The sequence below is a fragment of the Carcharodon carcharias genome, chromosome 22, assembly GCF_017639515.1.
Source record: "Carcharodon carcharias isolate sCarCar2 chromosome 22, sCarCar2.pri, whole genome shotgun sequence".
NCBI classification, from domain to species: Eukaryota; Metazoa; Chordata; class Chondrichthyes; order Lamniformes; family Lamnidae; genus Carcharodon; species Carcharodon carcharias.
Genome location: NC_054488.1, coordinates 33593852 through 33617403, shown reverse-complemented (window position 1 = coordinate 33617403; position 23552 = coordinate 33593852). Strand labels below are relative to the sequence as shown.

Genomic DNA, 23552 nt, shown 5'->3' with positions numbered 1-23552 from the left:
CCAACTTCTTCTGTGCAGCATTGGAACTGATCACCACTACCATCGCGTACCAAGCCTGGTTGGTCATGCTACAGCCCATCCTGCAGCCAGAGTGGGGGTAGAGGACATCCTATTAGGCCTCCGCTGTGTCCAAAAGGTGTTCCAGTAATGTGTCACTGAACCTCGGGGCTGCAGTGTTTTTGTCTTTCATGCACATCTTCCCTGCAGTTGTCATGGGCTGGAAGCACTGAGATGTGTCCGCGCGGCTGGAGTTTAAGTATGGCACCTGTCGTGATGAAGCGGTGAGGTGATGGTGCAGCGGGCGAATGAGAGCCCGCCTGTCATGGAAATGACGTGTTTCCTGGAAATGAATAACTAATGCAGCAGATTTGGGACGATACAGCGTGAAAACTCACCATTGCAGCCGGCAGGTAAAATATTGTTTTACCTGCCTGCTACCATGCAGTGCAAATCTGGGACGATTCTACCCAATTACTACCCACCACCTGTTTCTCGTAACATTAAAGATGTAATTGACATGACTAATAAACCATAATGTAAATAAGATATTAACAGATTACATTAATAATTTTCATGCTTCTAAAATATGTATGAGCATATTGTAATCAAGTGAATTTCTATTAAGCATTTTGATACAATATTTTTATTGAGATTAGGCTTGTAGAAAATCAGTGCATCCAGGTCTTCTTCATCCTGTGCCCTCTGTTGGAAATAAAGTTAATTAATAACAGGTAAAGTGGCATTCTTCTTTCAGATTATAAAATATATTCTTAGAGAGTTGCGTACCTTTTAAATTAGTTGTTGATTTGGACCATGCTTGTAAGAATGCTTTAGAGAAAATGAAAACAATAGTTTTCAGGTAACTTTTATATTAGCAAACTTTTACATTTGTACATAACATCACATATTGAATAGCTTTCCTGTAATTCTTCTTTCTGGTCATAACGTTATATCATGAACAAGGCATGATCTATAAGTTAATAGTGGAATAATCTACAAAGTTAGAGTTCCAAATAGTATTGCTTGATATGTGGTTATCAAGATATTGAAGTTCTTAGCTTAATGTCCCAACTATTGCTTGAAAAATAAAAATATGAACAATTGAAGTTAGTTCCCTGTAGCCCCCCAAGATTAGGAAGTTAAGTTGGAACATTCAATGATCCAACTCAACATCAAGTACAAAGGAATAAGGATCAGGTGATCCCACGTGGTGGTTTAAATTAAATCAGCTAGTGGGGGCATTGCAATTACACTTGGTGCCTTTCATCTAAGGTGGACTAAAATAGTTCACAATTTCATTTGCTAATTGCTGGAATATTCTTTCGATCATCAAGATTGACTACTTCCACCTATGTCTGTCATTGCCTCAGTTTATCTGCTGCTGAAACTCTTATTTATGCTTTTGTTCTTTCCAACCTCAACTGTACCAATCCTTTCTGGGCTGGCCTCATATCTTTCACCCTCCATAATCTGGAGTTCATCCAAAATTCTAGGGCAGAATTTTTCTCTTGGCCTGCAGGCTTGGCAGTGGTGGTCAGGAAGCCGACTGCCACCCGCAATCGGGCCCGATAGGCAATTACATGTTGACGGGCTGATTAAGGCCCCATAGCGTGAAATGCAAGCAGCAGCGCCGAGCGCTGACTATGCGGGTGGGGGAGGAGGGTGAACTGGGTGAGTGCAACCTTCACACATGTGCACGAGTGCACATTACATAATCTCCCTGAGGCCGAGGGAGATGAACGGATCTCAGAAAAAATATTACAGATTTTATACATGTAATGAAACATGTCCCCTCATGTGACTCTGCCACATGACCAGGGACATGTTATTTATGAAAAATTTAAGTTTTTATTTGATTTTTATTTGCTTTTGGAAACCTCATCCCGCCCGTGGATGAGGTTTTCAAAAAAGTGCAAAGGCCGCTTGGCCTTTTCGCCTGCCTGCCAACCGTTAGGCTGGACGGGCCACGCAAACCTTATGTTAATTACATTTTTAGTGGCTGTAATAGGCCCTTTAACTGTCGGCGAGTGCTCTGTCGACTCGGGTGTGTGCCTGCCGACTGAAATATCGTGAGAGCGTGTGATGATGTCGGGATGCACACCCGTCATTGCGCATCATTTTATGGCTTGGTCGAGCCTGCCCGAGCTAAAAATTTTACCCCTAGTGTCTATAATCTAACTAGCATCAAATCATGTTCACTCATTCCCCCTCCAGGCTCACTGACCTACACTGGCTCCCAGACCTCAACGTTAAAATTCTCAACCTTGTGTTCAAATCCTTTCCTATCCTTAGTCTACCATTCCCTGTAACCTTTCCCATCCCTATAGCCCACTGAGAACTCTGCATTCCTCCAGTTCTGGCCTCTTGTGCATCCCCACCATTGGTGGCTGGGCCTTCAATTGCCTTCGCCCTAAGCTCTGGAACTCCCTCCTAAAGCCTCGCTGTTTTTCCACCTCCCTCCTCCTTCTTTAGTTGGGCATCAATTTTATCTGCTTAGGCTCCTGTGAAGTGTTTTTGGGATGTTTTACTCTGTTAACGGGAGAATATAAATGCGGAGTTGTTATTGTTTTTGGTGCTGAGCAAAAGGGACAGTGCATTGACATTGGGAGGAAACTGGCCTGAACTCAGCTATGATCATCTTCATTTTCATACGGCCTGACCATATTTAATGTCCAGACTCATAGATGAAGAGTGGTCACTTTGACAGGTATAGTGCGGTGCAATTTTACACCTTGGGCAGAATTTAACAGGTGGTGAAGTTTGCCATGCCCCACCTGAAGAGTTGGCGGGGAACACATCCCTGCTGATGCCAGCTGACTAGCTATTTATTCAGTGTTAATTGGAGACCTGACTTCCACCTCTAACTTGAGTGGAAGTCCTGCGTCAGAGAGCTGCTGGTCAATCTAACTGCAGTGGCCACTGATGGGACGACAGACAGTCCCCAGAGTCTAAGCCCTGGAGCCAGGATGCAGGTAAGTATAGGGGTCTTTAGGTGAGGGCGGGAGGGGAGGCCAGAGGGGGATGGAGGTCTTGTTGGAGGGGATGGAAGGGGAAGGAACAAACAAGGGGGAGAGGGGAACAGACCTTAGGTGGCTGGTTGGGGGGAGCTCAATGTGGAAAGGGACCCGGTGAGGGAGGCTCTCTACCGCTCTCCAATTTCCCGCCTCAGGCTCGAGTCGGCTTACCTGCTGGGCATCTCTCTTACTCTAACCTCCCTCGCAGCTTCAAATTTGAGGCTGAGGACTGTGTTAGGGGAAGAAAGAAAGTAAGAATTTATGGTAAGGGAGAATTTATTGAAAGGGAATGAATTACTTAAAACCTCCAGGCAGCCAGTGCTACCAAGCACATTAATGGTTAACGGTTACCAGATGAACCTTGCACAGCCTTAGGGCCTGCAAACAACAGAAAGGCCCTGGAAGCCAGACTGGAGTCAGAGGATGGCAATAATAATTAAGATTAAGTGTGCTCTTCAACAGATAGGGAAAGAACAGATGGTCCTGGTTTAGGTAGGAGGGAAGGTCTCTGCCTGGGTGAAAAATAGGGACATACGATGCACGTACCTGTTACCAGAGATGTCTGTTTAATGTAAGCATATATGTTGACGAGATCAGAATCTGGAAACTATTCTTGCACGTGACCAATAACATATAAATATGTTGAATGCTTGTAATTTAGCAGAGTGCTATCTCAAGCTGCATTGGGATGGTTCTCTCCTTGCAATTGCTCAAATAAATGATCATGACCTGTACTTGAGACTCCTGTGCTCCATTTGTCAAAGTGACCACAACAGCTGGATGTGGCCATTAATTAGGCTTTCCCTGTCCCCATAAAATTGCACATAGGTTGGAGTTGAGTGGGAGGGCGGCAGAGAGGCCGAGGCCAGCTGGGTAATTTAACCTGCTGGCGGGGAATGCTTAAATTCTGCCCCTTGAGTCAGAGGGAGGAAGAGTGGTGGGGAGGGTGGGAGGGAGGGTGAGGGGATCTTTAAAGCAATATTGGGGAAGGAAAACATAATCTTGGAAAGCTTTTAAGCATCAACAGTCCTGCCTTTGCTTTTATCAGAATTAATATTATACCTTGAAGTATTTGATTCCTCCAGTAAGAGAGCACATAAGTGTTAAAAACATTATGAAGCCCAGAGATGAAGTAACACCAAAAGATGCTCTGATTTTTTGTTCTGGTGGCCCATAGACTTTTTCAGTTGTAGAACACTCCAAACCTGAAATGACAAATACATAACTGAGATGTTTAATTACAATTTACATTATGTACTAGAGTTTTAATTCAAACATCTTTTGTGGAGAATGGAATGGAGCAGATTATAGTAATTCATGAGATCACAGTGTCAAGGGTTGAGTGAATTATGTGCTAACTACAGTCGAATCTGTATAAGAACTTCCTTCAGATGATCAAATGTTCCTCTTAACCACATTATCAGAATTAAGTGGCGCCCAAATGAATGTGAGGCATTTAGAGACACGAAACAGGAAAAGAAATTGACAGTGTCAACTACTGATCAGATTTCAACAATATGAATAGTTGGCAGCAGAACATGCCAGCGGAGACTAGGGCTTGCTGCCTGAAGTATAATGAGGAGCAGAATGATGTAATAATTTAAATTCTTAAATTTTAAGAAGTGCTTGTAATTTAAATGATTCAATGCTGTTCATACCTTAATAAGAAATGAAAAAAATAATTACATATTGGGAGCAAGTATGTTGATGTGTCAGATTGGGTTTTATCTGGGAACAAGGCAGTGTAGATGCTGGATTCATTATTGCCACTAGCTAACAAATATAACTTTAAAAAATGAGTATGTATCCTCTTGTAATCTGAAAGTCACACGGGAATTGTATAATTAGTATTTTTGAGCAGTTCGTGATTTAAACTGACCCCCAAATTCCCACTCAGCAGCTTTGAGCTTCCTGCCTTTTCTGCAAACTGAAATAGAGATTCCTCTCCAACCCAGATCCCAAGCTGGGACCTGATTCTCTGTCCTCCCTTAACATCTCCCCATTGACATCTGTGGCCATTAACTTCCAATCAGAGGAGCCTTCTCTACGCTTGACAACACCAGATCAACATCCACTGGGCCTCCCATTTTCCTGACATGTCTTCAGACTTTCTGACTTTCCTAGGATCAGTGCTGGACTTCACATTCTCCGGCTTCAAGGGAGACGAGTTGCTCGCCATCTGGAATGGCTCAGAAATTCACGACAGTGACCTCAATACAACAACCCTTGTAGTGGCTTCAAAGTACAGAGAAATGCTATTGAGGGTGCTGACAATAAAACAAAACCATAAGTTTCCTCAGCCTTACAAATGATAATAAAATCTTAGGATGAGCGTTTTTATTGATAAATCTACATTAACAAACAAATGGTGTTAATTTTTAAGGCATTTTTAAAGTTCTAAGTGATAGTGGGTCCAACTGCAGGAAAATGTAAATCAGCCCCAAGTTCTGTGGAGCCAATGAAAATTGAATTAGGGTGCATGGCAAAGAATTAAATTCTGGAACTGTATTTGGCTTTATTGACAGAATCTCTTCTGAGGGGATTTTTGAGTTATTTAGGGAGAGTGCAGTTTGAAAGTTGTGTTGCTCATGGTGAAAGCTGCTGGGGCTTGGGAATACTTTCTCCAGGCAGTATCAAAGTGGGAAGTCCCATGTTAAACACCACTCAGTGTTGTTCCAAAACAACATGCTTTCTGCTTCATTTCAATGAAATGCCTTAACTTAAAACTCAGGAGTTCATTTCTTACAGTGCTGGCACTTCTCCATATTTCTCATTGTAGCTAATCTTATATCTCACTTAAAAAAATACAGCTCACACTAACGTAAAGAGATGAGTATATATTATAACATTTATGATCTGCCTTCAACCAACAGAGAAACTCATGCCTTCAATTTACCTTAACTTTTAGAGTTCCTTAACTCAGTTTGGCCATGAAATTTCCTCTCAAGATGTAGCTGTCTGCTTTGAAGGGATAAGTAGTGATAAAGAAAGCTCCACTTTGTGTGTTAAATGGAATAATGCTCCTGTCCTTATAGAACTCTGCCTTACAGAAAGTAGTACCGGGGATGCGGGGCAGGGGATCAGCATTACTGTTCAGAATCATAGACCAACAACTTTTACTTTTTTATTCAGGCATCATCTAGATGATCAGCCTAACTTGGATGAATATGTTTTGCACTATACCCAAGTACAGTTTACTTTTCCAGTGGTAAAGCCGGCCACAACTCAATAATGATCTTATTGTATGTGCACCCTTAAGTTAGCATGACTTGCAGGGATATTTCCCTCAGTCCATATATTTTTTTTCCTGTGTGTGTACTGGACCAGTTGCACAACTAAAATCATGTTAAAAATTTACATTTCAAACTGAAGTAAATAAATCAAAACTTACTTGCAGATATGCATGCATTTTCAATGCATACAGAGCAACTATGGTTTGTGGAACACTGTTCTCCAGTGACTGAAATATAAGTAGTGATGTTGTACAGCTTATCCTCTGTTTGTATTATGCTGGAATTAGCAGTCACACTGTTTCCATTTTCAGTCTGCCAGTGAAGTTTTGCCAAGGGATATCCAAGTGTAGTACAAGAAAGACCTTTCTCACTGCCTTGGTCCCTTTTGGTTAATTGCGGCACAGTATATGGAGCTGAAAACATGTTTTACAAATGTTTAAAATCCAAATCAGTAATGCACAGCTCCTCAGTACCTCAGCCAAGGTGGCTGCTTCTCATTTGTGAATCCTGAAAGTAAGTGATGAACATGAGCTTCAACCACTGGGGCCTTAAAACCAAGCTCAGTTGCATCCTTATCCAATGTCTACTCATGCACTTTTCTGGAAGAGATCATTGACAGAAATCAGGAACTCTAGCTGATATTATACTAAGAATATTACAGCCAACTCCGGAAATGCGTGGCCACTATGCTAAAGCATCACAAGTGCTTGACTTGCCCTTAGCAACGTGAGACGGTATTGGCACAGAAAAGACCAATATTGTAAATAACTTCTTTAGTGATGTAATTATATTAGTTTTCATTTTCAGTGCCTGCTCTGAAATATTGCAATCTCTTCTACTATTCTATTGACAAAAAAAAGAGATTTTCTTTACATACCTTTAACCAAAAGTTCTACATCTGCCACGGCATAGCCTTCTGGCCCACAGTCCAGGAAAATCTGATATTTTCCTATGTCCAAAATTTCCGTTTTCTCAATTATCAATGATGCATGTTTAAAACCTGTAAGACATCTTTTTCGATTCTGAGCATTTGTCTTTTGATCAGATGTACATGGGATTTCAACGACATTAGATCTTACTGAAATGTCGAACCAGGTACTATTGCATTTTTCCTTCCTGTATGACTCATACTCACAGGCCAAAACAGTGCGGCGGTTATGGATTCCAGTGACTGAATTATTACAGTGCACATTTGTAAATGAGTCTGAAATAAACGTGAAGATCTGTTAAGATTTTCACTTAATAGTAAAGAAGCATATAACAAAAATACTCAATATAGCAGAAATTATATATGGCAATACTCACCTTTGGCTATAATGGTCTGGCAGAAAAAAATCAAAATAAAACAAAGAATTTTTGGAAAATGGTATGTAGCCATCCTTTTTTTGAGGCTTTTGAGAACCTATTTAAAAAATTGGAATAATGCACATAACATTACTACTGGATAATCAGTTTTGGAGACATTTGCTTTTGTACTCAAATGCTATATCTGTATGGCATCATTATTTGAGACTGGGAGCTACAGTTCCTGAGCATTCTGCTCAAAAAGAGATCAGATGCTTACATTGTTCTCTGTATGTGCATTCTGTGGTCAGAACAGTGTGGTCTCCACATATATGCTAATGCTACAATTTGAACAGATTACACAGTGGTCTGAAACATGCATGCTTATGCTACAGATTCCAGATAGTGGAATCTTTTGTATCCAGCTAAACTAGTAACCATGACTTTGGCTTAACTACTCATCTGGGAGACAGATCAGTAATTAATCAAATTGTCAGTCTGGGTTTGATTCTTAAATCTGCAGCATCCTGATGCCAATCACAATCAGAACAGTTTTCACAGCGTAAGACTTTATGACCAAATAAATTACTAATCATCATTGTTAATACACAATATTCAAATACATAATTCCCTTTTGATTTCATTTCAATTCAATTGTTTAAAATAATTAAATTAATATTGCTGTTAGAATATCGCAGGCAAGAATTTTACAGAAATGCAGTAAGTGTTTGTAGGCTGTGCCCCACTGTGAGATTTCTAAGTCATGAACATTAAAGTTCAGCAGTTTGTTCTTACCTGAAACATATATGGTGGTAACTTGCACCATTGCACTGAGATCAAATATTGAAAATCTATTTGTTGGAGCCTCATATTTTTAGGGGAGGGGGGAGGGGGGAGGAGGAGGAGGAGGAGAGGGGAATGAGGGGGGAGGGGAATGGGGGGAGGGAACTGAGGGGGGAGGGGGATGCAGAGGGAGGGGGAATGCAGGGAAGAGGGGGAATTGGGAGGGGGGAATGGGGAGGGGGAGATCGGGGAGGGGGAGAATGGTGGGGGGGGGGAGAATGGGGGAGGGGGAGGAAGGGGAATGGGGAGGAGGGGGACAGGGAATGGGGGGGAGTGGGGAATGGGGAAGAAGGGGGAATGGGGAGGGGTGGAGGAGGAGGGGGATTGGGGGAGGGTGGAAGAGGGGGAATGGGGAGGGGAGGAGGCAGGGAAGGGGGAGGAGGAGGGTGAGGAGGAGTGGGAGGGGGAGGGTAAGTGGGAGTGGGAGGGGAATGGGAGGGGGATGGGGAGGAGGAGGGGGAATGTAGGAGGAGGAATGGGGGAGGGGGAAGGGGAGGGGGAGGGGAGGGGGAGGGGTAAGAGGGATGGCAGGGAGGAGGGGGAATGGGGAGGGGGAGTATGGGGGAGGGGGAGAATAGGGTAGGGGAGGAGGGTGAACGGGGAGGGAGGAGGAAGGTGAATGGGGGAGGAGGGTGAATGGGGAAGAGGGGGAATGGGGAGGGGGGAGGAGGAGGGGGAAGGTGGAGAAGGAGGGGAAGTGGGAGGGGGAAGGGGACCGGGAGCAGGGGAGCGGGAGAGGGTGGGGGAGGTGTAGGGGAGGAGGGTGAATGGAGGAGGTGGTGGAATGGGGGAGGGAGAGGAGGGGGAATGGGGGAGCAGGGGAGTGGGAATGGGGCAGGGGGAGGAGAAAGGGGAATGGGGCAATGGGGGAATGGGGAGGAGGACGAGGAATGGTGGAGGGGGGAGGAGAAGGGGGAGGGGGAGAGGGGGAGGAGATGGAGGAGGGGGGAGGTGGATGAGAGGGAGGGGGAATGCGGGGAGGAGGACAATGGGGGTGGAGGGTGAATGGGTGAGGGTGAATGGGGGAGGGGGAGGAGGGGAAGGGGGAGGGGTGGAGGAGGAGGGGGAATGGGGAGGGTGAGATGGGGAGGGGGAGGGTGAATGGAGGAGGGGGAGGGGGAATGGGGTGGGGGAATGAGGAGGAGGAGGGGGAGGGGAGAGGGGGAATGGGGAGGGGGTAGGAGGGGGAATGAGGTGGTGAGTGGGTGCTTTGTCAACCTCAATTATGCCCCTATCCAAAATGGGAATGAAAAGCGGGCAGGCTGATGCTCCTGTTTCCAATCTCCGCCCTCACCAGAAGCCATTCCCAATATCAGTAAGACCCAAAGTGCCAGTCAAAGTGCCTTCACCTGTCTCTAAAGAAGCAAAATATATAAAAACATAAAATTCTAGATACACTCAGCAGTTTTGGCAGCATCTGTGGAGACAGAAATATTTCAGGTCTGTGACCTGTCTTCACACTCAGACTCAGGCATTTACAGCACAGAAGGAAACCATTCAGCCCATCGTGTCCGTGCCGGTGAACAAAGATCTGACCACACTAATCTTATTTCCAGTGCTTGGCCTACAGCCCTGGAGGCTATGGCAATGCAAGTGAATATCTAAATACCTTTTAAATTTTACGAGTATTTCTGACTCAATCACCCTTTTAGGCAGTGAGTTCCACTCCCACCACCCTCTGGGTAAAAATATTTCTCCTCAACTCCCCTCTTAGTCTTCTATCACTTACCTTAAATCTATGCCCCATGGTTATTGACCTCTCTACTAAAGGAAAAAGTGCCTTCCTATCCACCCTATCTATGCCCCTCATGATCTTATACACCTCTATCAGGTCCCTTCTCAACCTTCGCTGCTCCAGGGAAAACAACCCCAGCCTGTCCAATCTTCCCTCATAGCTCAGACCCTCCAGCCCAGGCAGCAAACCATCCTCCACACATTACCAGGATTGCTGAAATGTCACCAAGGGAGTGGTAATGGTTCCAATGAGCCTGTTGTCCTCTCTCAAGGTAACTGCATTTATCCTCCCAGCACTGCCACTTTGCCATTGACCCTGCTGTTGTGTAGCTGGCAGCCAGCCACCAAGCAGCCTCTCCAGTGCAATCACATCCTTCCTATAATGTGGTGACTAGAACTGCACACAGTACTTCAGTTGTGGCTTAACCAGGGTTTTATGCAGTTCTAGTATAACATCCCTGCTCTTGTATTCTATGCCTAGGCTAATAAAGGCAATTATCCCATATGCCTTCTTAACCACCTTATTTACCTTCCCTGCTACCTTCTGGGATCTGTGGGTATGCACACCAAGGTCCCTCCGATCTTCAGTATTCATAGTGTAATCCCTTGCCTTGTTAGCCCTCCCCAAGTGCATTGCAGTGAAGGAACACACACACTCTTTTTGTACCTGATGTCGAGTGAAATTTCCCTTTTACGGATAAGGATGTTTGAAAAGCAAGCGATGCCTCCACGAACCAGGATCATAAGCGAAAGGAGGAAAACAGCGGCACTGAGCAGGTTTAAAGATCTTTAATCTCCCAGTCTTGTTTATAAGATCAACCTGAATGATTTCACAGAATCTCCCAAAAGTGATATTTTCACGAGCTATCGATGCCTCTGGAACTCACTGGGTCATCGAACACATTCATCTCTCGAAAGATCGATAATTCAGACTGTTTTGCTAAAACAGCAAGGTCCAAATCTACCGCAAAGCGCCCAAAAATTATTAAAGAGCGTTTCAACTTATGTTACTTTGCCATTGTTGACGTTCTGTTGCCAGAATCTATCCTGAGGAATAATGAACTCTCAGTAAATGGCGAAGTGCCGATCTTGTAGCTGCTGGTCCTTCTGCCGATGTGTCGATCTCATTTAAGGACATCCATTCTGACTGATTTATTCCACCCCCCACCCCCTCAATAAAAGCCAATGCGGGGGGAAATTAGAACGATTTAACTTTTGGTATCGCTCCTTTCAGCGTATCAATTTAAGGAATCTGCTCTTGCCAATCCTGTTTCAATTGTTGTTAACTGAGTTTCTGTTTCACTATAAAATAACCTAGAGCACTGGCTATTATGCACAGCCACTGGATGGTTTAAACTTACGTGTCAGAAACCAATCAATGTGTGCATGATGACCCACCAAACTGTGATCATTCCTGGGGATTCCCACCATGAGTTTGACAGCAAACCCCCCACAACAGTTAAAGCGGTCAGGGACCCAGTTGCATAGAAGTCGGATGTGGTGAAAGGGGTCTGCCCTTCTAAGGGGTCGTCAATATAAGTGGTGTGTGGGGCAGTCCTCTTGCTGGGCTTGCACACGAGAGGCACTGAAGCGCCTGACCACAGCAGCTATCAGACAATTGGATGGGTCAGTGAACACACCTTTAAGCAAAAAGAGAAAAGCAAAAAACTGCGGATGCTGCAAAACAAAAATAAAAATACCTAGAAAAACTCAGCAGGTCTGGCAGCATCTGCTGGGAGAGGAGCACAGTTAACGTTTTGAGTCCATATGACTCTTCAAAATAACTAAGTAAAAATAGAAAAGAGGTAAAATATAAGCTGGTTTAAGGGGGTGGGGGTGGGTGGGACAGGTAGAGCTGGATAGAGGGCCAGTGATAAGTGGAGATAGCCAAAATATGTCATAGACAAAAGGACAAAGAGGTGTTGAAGGTGGTGATTTTATCCAAGGAATGTGCTCATTAAGGATAGAAAGCAGGACAAGCAAGGTACAGATAGCCCAAGTGGGGGTGGGGTGAAGGGAAGGAAAGGGATTGAAATAGGCTAAAAGGTAGAGATAAAACAATGGATGGAAATACATTTAAAAATAATGGAAATAGGTGGGAAAAGAAAAATTTATATAAATTATTGGGATAAAAAAGGGGGATCGGAAAGGGGGTGATAATGGAGGAGAGGGTTCATGATCTAAAATTGTTGAACTCAGTATTCAGCCCAGAAGGCTGTAAAGTGCCTAGTCGGAAGATGAAGTGCTGTTCCTCCAATTTGCATTGAGCTTCACTGGAACAATGCAGCTGGCCAAGGACGGACATGTGGGCATGAGACCAGGGTGGTGTGTTGAAATAGCAAGCGGCAGGGAGGGCTGGGTTATGCTTGCAGACAGGCCGAAGGTGAGGAGAGAGGAAGCAAAGAGGCAGGTGTTGCACCTTCTGTGGTTGCATGGGAAGCTGTGGGAGGGGGTTGAGGTGTAGGGGATGATGGAGGAGTGGACCATGGTGTCCTGGAGGGAATGATCCCTGCAGAATGCCGCCGGGGGGGTGAAGGGAAGATGTGTTTTGTGGTGGCATCATGCAGGAGTTGGCGGAAATGGCGGAGGATGTTCCTTTGAATGCAGAGGCTGGTGGGCTGATAAATAAGGACAAGGGGGACCCTATTATGGTTCTGGGTGGGAGAGGAAGGTGAGAAGGCAGATGCGCGGGAGATGGGCCGGACACAGTTGAGGGCCCTGTCAACCACCATAGGTGGAAAACCTCGGTTAAGGAAGAAGGAAGACATGTCAAAGGAACTGTTTTTGAAAGTGGCATCATCAGAACAGATGCGACGGAGGCGAAGGAAGTTAGAGAATGGGATGGAGTCCTTACAGGAAGCGGAGTGTGAGGAGCTGCAGTCGAGGTAGCTGTGGGAGTCGGTAGGCTTATAATGAATATTGGTGGACAGTCTATCACCAGAAATTGAGACAGAGAGGTCAAGGAAGGGAAGGGAAGTGTCAGAGATGAACCATGTGAAAATGATGGAGGGGTGGAAATTGGAAGCAAAATTAATAAATTTTTCCAGATCCGGACGGGAGCATGAAGCAGCACCGAAGCAATCATCGATGTACCAGAGGAAGAGTTGTGGGAGGGGGCTGGAGTAGAACTGGAACAAGGAATGTTCCACATACCCCGTAAAGAAACAGGCATAACTGGGGCCCATGTGGGTACACATAGCCACACCTTTTATTTGGAGGAAGTGAGACTAGTTTAAGGAGAAATTGTTCAATGTGAGAACAAGTTCAGGCAGAGGAGAGTAGTTGTGGATGGGGATTGTTGAGGCCTCTGTTCGAGGAAGAAGCAGAGAGCCATCAGACCATGCTGGTGGGGTATGGAGGTGTAGAGGGATTGGACGCCCATAGTGAAGAGGAGGCGGTTGGGGCCCGGGAGCTGGAAATTATTGATACGATGTAGGGTGTCAGAGGAATCACGGATGTAGATGGGAAGGGACTAGACAAGGGTAGAGAGAATGGAGTTAATATAGCGAGAAATAAGTTTGGTGGGGCAGGAACAGGCTGACACGATCGGTCTGCCGGGACAGTCCTGTTTGTGGATTTTGGGTAGGAGGTAGAAGCGGGCCGTCCGAGGTTGGAAGACTATGAGGTTGGAAGCTGTGGAAGGAAGATCTCCAGAGGAGATAAGGTCAGTAACAGTCCTGGAAACAATGGCTTGATGTTCAGTGGTGGGGTCATGGTCCAGGGGGGTGGTAGGAGGAAGTGTCTGCGAGTTGACACTCAGCCTCTCCCTTGTCAGCAGGTTTGATGACAATGTCAGGGTTGGACTGAGAGAACGGAGTGCAGCAAGTTTAGAGAGAGACAGGTTAGAGTAGGTGAGAGGAGCAGAGAAATTGAGACGACTATTGTCATGCCGACAGTTCTTAATGAAAAGATCAAGAGAAGGTAAGAATCCATTGTTTAATTGTCCACCATGCATTTCATTGGAGGATGATCAAGTGGGTTTCTCGACTGGCGTGCGCTGAAACCTGCCTGATTTTCAGATATGCGCTTTAACATAGTGGGATCATTATGTTCTATGATGTTATGGGTAGTTTGGTAGTTTTCACAAAGAGGTCCTGAGCCTTGTATAGTTTAACAGTGAATGTTTATTAAGTGCTAGTAACAATATACACATATACAGTATAAGGTCCAAACTAGGAGCTGTCTCAATGCCTCCCTCTACACACCTCTAACCGCTGTGCAAGACTCCCCCTACACTCAGGTCATGTGTTCCTTTACATCACAGTGTGGGCGGTACTGTACCCAGTTCCACATTAGCCTTTTCTATGTCAGACCCATGTACTACACAGTACACCCATGCACAGACCCAGAGAGAATCTCCAGGGAGTGCAGGGAGATGGAATTCCTAATGCAGTCCCTGATAGACGAGGCTGTGAATGGGGCTACAATCTGTCACTTTTGAAGGGGGACCTGGAGCTTTTGTTGCATGTGAACATGAACTGCTTCATTATCTGCCTGATTACAAATGGAGCTGAACACAGCAAACATTAACAAAATGTCCACTTCTGACCTTGTGATGCAGGACAGAGCATTAATGAAGCAACTGAAGGTTAGATTGGACCTGGGACACTGCTCTGAGGACCTCCTGAGGCTGGGTTATTGACCTTGGAATGTTTTGTTACATTAAAAGTTCTGAAGAAATGCCAATTTTTATTTATATGCAGTGATCGAAGGGAATCAGCAGCCAAGAATTTATTTGAAATACCTGACTGACCAATTTTGTGGTACTTGCTGCTGAGTGAATGGGGGAAATAGTTATGGAATTTCATTGGTCCAGTTTTCAGTAGTTGAAATGTTTTGGTACCGATGTGCAATCTTTGCTGATAATTGAAAGGTAACATTCAAGCTGCACAAATGTTAGGCAATGACAATCTCCAACAATACAAACATACAAACAAGGAGCAGGAGTAGGCTATTCAGCCCCTCCAGCCTGTTCCGCCATTTAATAAGATCATGGCTGATCTGATAGTAATCTCAAATCTGCATCCCACCTACCCCCAATAACCTATCACCCTCTTGCTTAGCATGAGTCTATCCACCTCTGCCTTAAAAATATTCAAAGACTCTGCTTCCACCACCTTTTCAGGAAGAGAGTTCCAAGACTCATGAACCTCCGAGAGAAAACATTTCGCCTCATCTCTGTTTTAAATGGGAGACACCTTATTTGTTAACAGTGACCCCTAGTTCTAGATTCTCCCACAAGAGGAAACATCCTCTCCACATCCACTTTGTCAAGACCCCTCAGAATCTTATATGTTTCAATCAAGTCACCTCTTACTCTTCTAAACTCCAGCAGACACAAACCTAGCCTGCCCAACCTTTCTTCATACAACAACAATAGCTGAGTGCTCCACTATCAACACTGACCAGCCATATAAATGCTCTGGCTACGAGAATTGGTCAAAAGTCAAAGGCTGGGCATTTTGCAGTAAGTGTTTCACCTCCTGACTCCCCAAACCCCCTCCACTGCCCACATGACACAAGTCAGGGTGTTAACTGTCACACACTATCAACTGGTGCATTCTCCATGGCAATGCCTTTACCAATCAAAGTCCACTTGCCAACCTCCTGGCACTCTCTTCTCATACAGTATAAATTTGTTGTTTCCCCTGACATTGGTATTTTCTTGCGAATTGTCCTGATGAGAGCAGGACAATAAGCTTTGACAAAAAGTGTCTCTTTTATCAACAATATAAAAGCCCGACTTGTCAGCAACAATCCTCTCAAGAAATTTATCACCGTCAGGGCAAAGCAATCTATCTGATTGGCACTTCACACATTAGCTGAAGCTCTTGCCCCTCCAAAGACTGGGAACATTACCAAGCATGGCCAGAAGCTCTTTCCCTACATGAGGAACACCAGAGAAGGAGGAATGCCAAAGTTGAAGGATTACAGTGCACAGACTGAAAATCTGATGCATCACATCACAGCTTTAATTCTGATCCCATTAACTACAATACCAGAGTGTGCTTTAAAAAGCAAACAAAAATTTACAAATAATTGTTTGGTAGTATAGAACTTCATTATTGCTGAAAAGTGAGGCATTTTTTGTCCAAACTTTTCGCCTTGCACTTATTGTATGCCTTGCACAATTCGCACAAAAATACCGATGTCAGGGGAAATAACATGTTTATACTGTATGAGAAGAGAGTGCTATTGGTTGGCAACTGGACTCTGATAGTGACTGACAGTTAACTACCAAGCATTGTTCAAAATTTAAACCAGGCAGCCCGACTCTGATTGGTCAAGACATTGCCCTGGGGAATGAACCAACGAATGGCTGTCACTTATTTTGTTTAGTACAATGTGTATACATGTTCTTTCTGTCTGCAAAGAATAGGACCCTGTGTATTAATATATGTAGCTTCCAGTACACGCACACTGTGAGCTTGACTGACAATCTTAAAATGACAAAACGATTTCAGCTGCATTGTTGACATAAGCACTTCATGAACACTGAGGATTATTTAGCAAGTGTTGTCTAATTGCAGAATCATGTGACATGATTTATATTTACAGTTTATGCCATTCAGCAAAAACTCTGCACTAACAGTTTTGTTTGGGATGAGATGCTTTTTGTTCTGGGGCTTTATGTCTTTTGAATAATGGTATAAACAATACAAAATATTAGCAAAATTACAACTTCCTCCTCTCCCCTCAGCTACTCATGTCTTACAGCATTTATTTGTAAGCTTTTATATTGTTGAAAAAAGAGACATTTTTTGTCAAAGCTTTTTGTCCTGCTCTCATCAGGACAATTCGCAAGAAAATACCAATGTCATGAAGTGCTTAAGTCAAACAATGAAGCTGAAGTCGTTTTGTCATTTAGACTCAGGCTATAGGAATTGGTTATTTCCCCAGGACCTGGTTTATGGGACAAACATCCACCTTGGTATATTAAAGACAGCTTCACCAAATCCACAAATTACTAATGAGGAGAAAATAATCTTGTACAATCACGCCAGTAACTGACAGAAACAAGAGAGGTAATATATCTGTTTTGTGTCATGTGACATACTGTTTACTAAATTTGCAATATTATAGCAATAGAAAATCTGCTGTAACATTTAGGTTCAACAACGAGAACTACACTACAGCTTCTAGGCTACCTGTAAACAATACCATGAAAGATCTATGAGTAATTTAATGAGTGTCTGACAGTGACACAATAAGATGGCAAAGAATTAAATTTTTTAAATGGTTTTCAATTTTTATTGCAAATCTATGTTCATGAATTAATATATTAAAGTGCACATGTTTTTAATGCTATGACTTTTCAAGATCTAAAGCAATCTGTTAATATGAGTTCATTATCTGTGAAAATATGCCTTCATGCCACATTTATTAAAGCTAACAGATTACCAAAAAATCTGGATTTGGACCATTTTTTGTCATATGGATATAACAAAATTTTAGAAAATGCCATCGCCTTGGTCTGTGCATGAGAATGGATGTAAGATGGGCTGCATGCTAAAATTTGCTGTGGCAAATAAGAGAAAGCAGGACTGACCGTCTGCCTGGGGGCCTCCTGCCTTTGCACTATTTTTCAAGTGGTTTTCGCAAGAGGTCTACTTCCATGTCTTTTTTTTGGCTGGTTTTGCCCCCTCCTTCCACAAGTTCCACAGGTGGCAGCAGTATTCTGATAACCTGAGTAAGTGGATATTAGATAGCAGGCCATTTAGCCATGGCAGAGAATAACACCAAAAAGCATCTATTGTCCACACACACATTTTTCCATTTGGAGTCATTGGACAGTAATCAGGAGCAGGAATCTTCCAGAGATTTTTCCCTCCCTAGCTTAGCAATGCTGACGCCTACCACAACATCTATTTAAATGCTTTTTATCAGAAGAAAGTGAAAAAAGGACAGAACTGCAAATAAAGAGGAAGATATATTTCCAAAGCCCCTTTCACATGTTCCAAAGTGCTTTACGTCTAATGAAATGCTTTTGAAGCATAATCACTGAGCAATGTTGGCAACAAGAGCAGGCAGGGTCTGAAATGAAAACAGAAAATGTTGGAAAAACTCAGCAGGTCTGGCAGCATCTGTGGAGAAAGAAACAGAATTAACTTTTCAAATCTGTGTGACTCATCTTCAGAGCTGAAGAGAGGTAGAAATGCGATGGGTTTAATGCTGTTGAAAGCGGGGAGGGGTGGAGGAGGTGGAACCAAAGAGAAATCCGGGATAGCTTGGAGATCAGGAGAGATTAAATGACAAAGAAGATTTATTTCATTCCTTTTTTAATACTTCTGCAGCACTTTAAAGACAACTTGAACCACATGCAATGAAACTAAATGAGTATTTAAAACAAAAAAAGGAGGAAGCCAAAAATAGTTTCATGGGCTAACCAGAATCTTGAGAATGGGAATGTTAAACATGTTAAACAAGCTTTAAAAAGACAAGAGGACAGACAATACCATACAGGAGAAAGTACATGGATCATGGGAAATTAGTATCTATAATTACAGCCAAACTCAGACTGCCCCAAGCGCTACAGGTAATAAAGTGCAATTTTTGGGGTTTTTTTGAAGTTGTTGCTAACAATTAGTAAAGTGCAGGTATAGCGAAGAACCTAAGCAGTCCTGTAATTCTGGTGTTATGATCAGCAGTTCTGAACACTTTCTCTGTTGACCTGTTGTATACTTAATTTTCAAAAACATATCAATTAACAATCCTTGGGTTTATCAATAGAGGCACTGAGTACAAAAGCAAAGAAGTTATGTTAAACCCTTTGGCAGGATATTGAGGTCGGCAAGCAGGGGGAGGGGCCCACTCACCGACGTGCAAATTGACACGGGATAATGTGGGGCGGAACTCCTGACATCACCCCCGCGTCATTTCAATTTTCAGGTCGGTGGGGGTGCAGCTGAATCAGCTGTACCTATTGAGGCTATTGGCAAAGTCATTAACCTCATTAATGGACCTGCCTGTCCAATCTTAGGGTTGGCGGGCAGGCCGTGAGCCCTGGCGGGCTTCAGAAAAAGCATGAAACCTCATCCACGGGCGGGATGAGGTTTCATGAAGGTTTTTAAAAATTTAATAAATGTATGATTTAAAGGGATGGACATGTCCCAACTCATGTGACAGTGTCACATAAGGGGACATGTCAGGGGAATTTTGTTTTTATACTTTTACCATTTTTAAATTTGGCGCCGATCTCCCTGAGGCAGCACTTAGCCTCAGGGAGATGAATGCGCTCTTTTGCACACATGCTGAGGGAATTCGGCTGAGGGAATTCCCCCCCCACTGCCCACACAGGGAGCGCATAGCACTTCCTGGTGGACGTCATGCTGGGTGGGCCTTAATTGGCCCGCCCATGTAAAATGGCGGCGCACCCCAATCGGGGGCGCCAATTGGAGGCACACCTGCCGCATCTGCTCCTGCACTTCCCCCCCATCCGACTTCCCTTTATAAAACACTAGTTTTGAACTCCAGCTGGAATATTGTGCCCAATTCTGGGTCCCGCACTTTAGGAAGGATATCAGAACCTTGGAGAAGGTGCAGAGAAGGTTTTACTAGAATGAGTTCAGGGATAAGAGACTTCAGTTAAGGTGGTGAGACTGGAGAAGCTGGGCGTGTTCTCCTTAGAGTACAGAAAGTTAAGTGGAGATTTAATCAGGGTATTCGAAATCACGAGGGGTTTCGATCAAGTAAATAAGTAGAAACTGTTTCCAATGGCAAGAGGGTGGGTAACCAGAGGGACACAGATTAAGGATAATTGGTAAAGGAACCAGAGGGGGAGGTTAAGAGAATTTTTTTTACAGAGTGAATTGTTGTGATCTGGAACATGCTGCCTGAAAAGACGGTGGAAGCAGATCCTGGAGGAACTTGAAAAAGGGGAATTGAATAAATATTTGAAGGGAAGAAATTTGCAGAGCTATAAGGGTAAAGAGCTAGGGAGGGGAGAAAGTGTGGGACTAATTGGACAGCTCTTTCAAAGAGCTGACAGAGGCATGATGGGCCAAATGGCATCATCCTGTGCTTTAACCATTCTGTAACTCTCAGGATTCATTAGCAGTAAGATTGTTAAACCAGGCTAAACATTTTACTGAACATCAAGCCATTGTCTCCAGAACTGTCACTGACCTCATCTCCTCTAGAGATCTTCCCTCCACAGCTTCCAACCTCATAGTCTCCCAACCTTGGACGGGCCGCTTCTGCCTCCTACCCAAAAATCCACAAACAGGACTGTCCTGACAGACCGATCGTATCAGCCTATTCCTGCCCCACTGAACTCATTTCTTGCTATCTTGACTCCATTCTCTCTCCCCTTGTCCAGTCTCTTCTAACCTACATCTGCGATTCCTCTCATGCCCTACATCATATCAACAATTTCCAGTTCCCTGGCCCCAAACGCCTCCTCTTCACCATGGACATCCAATCCCTCTACACCTCCATCCCCCACCAGGATGGTCTGAGGGCTCTCCGCTTCTTCCTTGAACTGAGGCCCGAACAATCCCCATCCACAACTACTCTCCTCCGTCTGGCTGAACTTGTTCTCTCACTGAACAATTTCTCCTTAAACTCATCTCACTTCCTCCAAATAACAGGTGTGGCTATGGGTACCCGCATGGGCCCCAGCTATGCTTGTCTCTTTAAGGGGTATGTGGAACATTCCTTGTTCCAGTCCTACTCCAGCCCCCTCCCACAACTCTTTCTCTGGTACATTAATGACTGCTTCAGTGCCGCTTCATGTTCTCGTCTAGATCTGGAAAAATTTATTAATTCTGCTTCCAATTTCCACCCCTCCATCATTTTCACGTGGTCCATCACTGACATTTCCCTTCCCTTCCTTGACCTCTCTGTCTCAATTTCTGGTGATAGACTGTCCACCAATATTCATTACAAGCCTACCGACTCCCACAGTTACCTCGACTACAACTCCTCACACCCCGCTTCCTGTAAGGACTCCATCCCATTCTCTCAGTTCCTTCACCTCCGTTGCATCTGTTCTGATGATTCCACTTTCAAAAACAGCTCCTCTAACACGTCTTCCTCCTTCCTTAACCAAGGTTTTCCACCCATGGTGGTTGACAGGGCCCTCAACCGTGTCCGGCCCATCTCCCGCGCATCCGTCCTCACATCTTTCTCTCCCTCCCAAAACCATGATAGGTCCCCCTTGTCCTCACTTATCACCCCACCAGCCTCAGCGTTCAAAGGACCATCCTCCATCATTTCCGCCAACTCCAGCATGATGCCACCACAAAACACATCTTCCATCTTCCCTTCACCTCCCCCCCACCATGGCTGCTTTCCACAGGGATCATTCCCTCTGGTACACCTTGGTCCACTCCTCCATCATCCCCTACACCTCAACCCCCTCCCACGGCACCTTTCCATGCAACCACAGAAGGAGCAACACCTGCCCCTTTACTTCCCTCCTCCTCACCATCCAAGGGCCCAAACACTCCTTTCAGGTGAAGCAGCATTTCACTTGCACTTCCCTCAATTTAGTCTACTGCATTCGCTGCTCCCAATGCGGTCTCCTCTTCATTGGAGAGACCAAACACAGACTGGGTGACCGATTTGCGGAACACCTTCGGCCTGTCTGCAAGCATGACTCAGACCTCCCTGTCGCTTGCCATTTCAACATACCACCCTGCTCTCATGCTCACATGTCTGTCCTTGGTCTGCTGCAACGTTCCAGTGAAGCTCAACGCAACAGCACCTCATCTTCCGACTAGGCACTTTGCAGCCTTCCGGATTTAATATTGAGTTCAACAACTTCAGATCACGAACTCTCTCCACCACCCCCACTCACTTTCTGATCACCCTTTTTCCAATAATTTATAATTTTAAAAAAATATATTTTTCTTTTCCCATCTATTTTTAATTTATTGTGCTCTATTGTTTTCTCTCCACTTTTTAGCCCATTTCAATCCCTTCCCCCCACCCCACCCCTACCAGGGCTATCTGCCACTAGCCTGGCCTGCTTGCTGCCCTTAATGTCCCCATTAGCACATTCCTTAGATAATATCACCACCGTCAACACCCCTTTGTCCTTTTATCTATGACATCTTTGGCAATCTCTTCTTTGCCTCCACCTATCACTGGCCCTCTATCCAGCTCTACCTGTCCTACCCCCCTCAACCAGCTTATATTTCACCTCATTTTTCTATTTCCTTAGTTTTGATGAAGAGTCATACGGACTCGAAATGTCAACTGTGTTCATCTCCACAGATGCTGTCAGACCTGCTGAGTTTTTCCAGCTACTTTTGTTTTTGTTAAACGTTTTACTCTTTGCCAGCTGCATCATTCTTAGCCATAACTTCTAATCTAACAAACTTTCCATCCTATATGACAAGAATCAAGTTGGAGGATCACCTTAGTTTTGGCTTTCAGCCTGTAGAGGTTGAAAACTTTCCTGTCGTGTTGAAACTCAATCATGACCCCATATGGAAGTTGGTCGCAACTGAGTTCCATGACTAGGCTGAGATAAAGATGAGAGTTGCTGCAATCTCAGAACCCTGCTTGATGCCCATTTATGTACAAATGGCTCACTCTCCAATCCATTGATGGTTGCTGTCATATCATCACGCAGAAGTCGCAGGATAGTAACAAATTTTGCTGGACATTGTCTCTGTAGGACTTTCCAAAGGGCTTCATGGTTGATGGGGCCAAAACATTTTGACAGATCAGTAAAAGCCATGCAAAGCTCTTCAAATTGTTCCAGACACTTTTCTTGGATTTGCAGAATGACAATGATCATATCTGTAGCTCCTCTGGATGGCTGCAAACTATATTGGAAGGATGACTTTGTTAACTGCTAGGACGTGGTTCAGGAGGATTCATGAGAGAATCTTCCCCACAGTGAACAGAAGAGATATGGCTCTATAGTTGTCACAAATTGATTTAAAACTCTTCCTGTGAAGTGAAACAGTGATGGCATTGCAGAAGTTGGATTATTGTACTTCTTCTTTCTATATTATTGTTAAAGGGCTGAGTTTGAGTAAGAGTTCATGACCATCAGATTTATAGATTTCTGCAGGAATGTTGTCCAGGCCACATGTCTTGTTATTCTCCATGGGCAGAAATTTGTAAGAACAAACTGCTGAACTTAAATGTTTATGACTTAGAAATCAGAACAATTATTCTTGTTTGAGGACGGCTGCCAATACAGAATCCAGTTTTGTATATAGAGCTTGTTGGTTCCTTCAATAGAATTGAGCATGGGAGCATAAGCACTGCTGATTGCAGCTGATTGTTTTGCCGCTAAGCTGAAGGCTTAGTGTCATGAGCCCTTCGTTAATGCTAATTGCAAACCTCTAAGTAAACCTTCAATTCCAATTTTGATGGTGAATCCAACTCCATAGATACAATGGTCAACCGGCTTGGCCTAAATAGCCAAGTGGTTATGGTACTGGGTTTGTAACCCCAAGATCAAGAGTTCAAATCTCACAATGAC

The 23552-nt window shown here is 44.2% G+C and overlaps 1 protein-coding gene across 2 annotated transcripts; it reads right to left on the bottom strand.

Annotated features, from left to right (window-relative positions):
- Positions 1–627: 627 nt before the first annotated feature.
- Positions 628–22961, bottom strand: LOC121293563 (neural cell adhesion molecule L1.1-like). 2 transcript variants are annotated; one of them, XM_041216604.1, is made up of 7 exons: positions 22472–22961; positions 7553–7649; positions 7125–7451; positions 6406–6660; positions 4077–4219; positions 787–828; positions 628–702 (listed from the first exon to the last, which is right to left on the bottom strand). In XM_041216604.1, exons 1-6 carry the CDS (start codon positions 22568–22570, stop codon positions 790–792), a joined length of 960 nt encoding a protein of 319 aa, XP_041072538.1. In that variant the 5' UTR covers positions 22571–22961; the 3' UTR covers positions 628–702; positions 787–789. The 2 variants fall into 2 exon arrangements, with proteins under 2 accessions (XP_041072538.1, XP_041072539.1); XM_041216605.1 differs by lacking the exon at positions 22472–22961 and adding an exon at positions 10776–11423.
- Between the last annotated feature and the right edge of the window lie 591 nt (positions 22962–23552).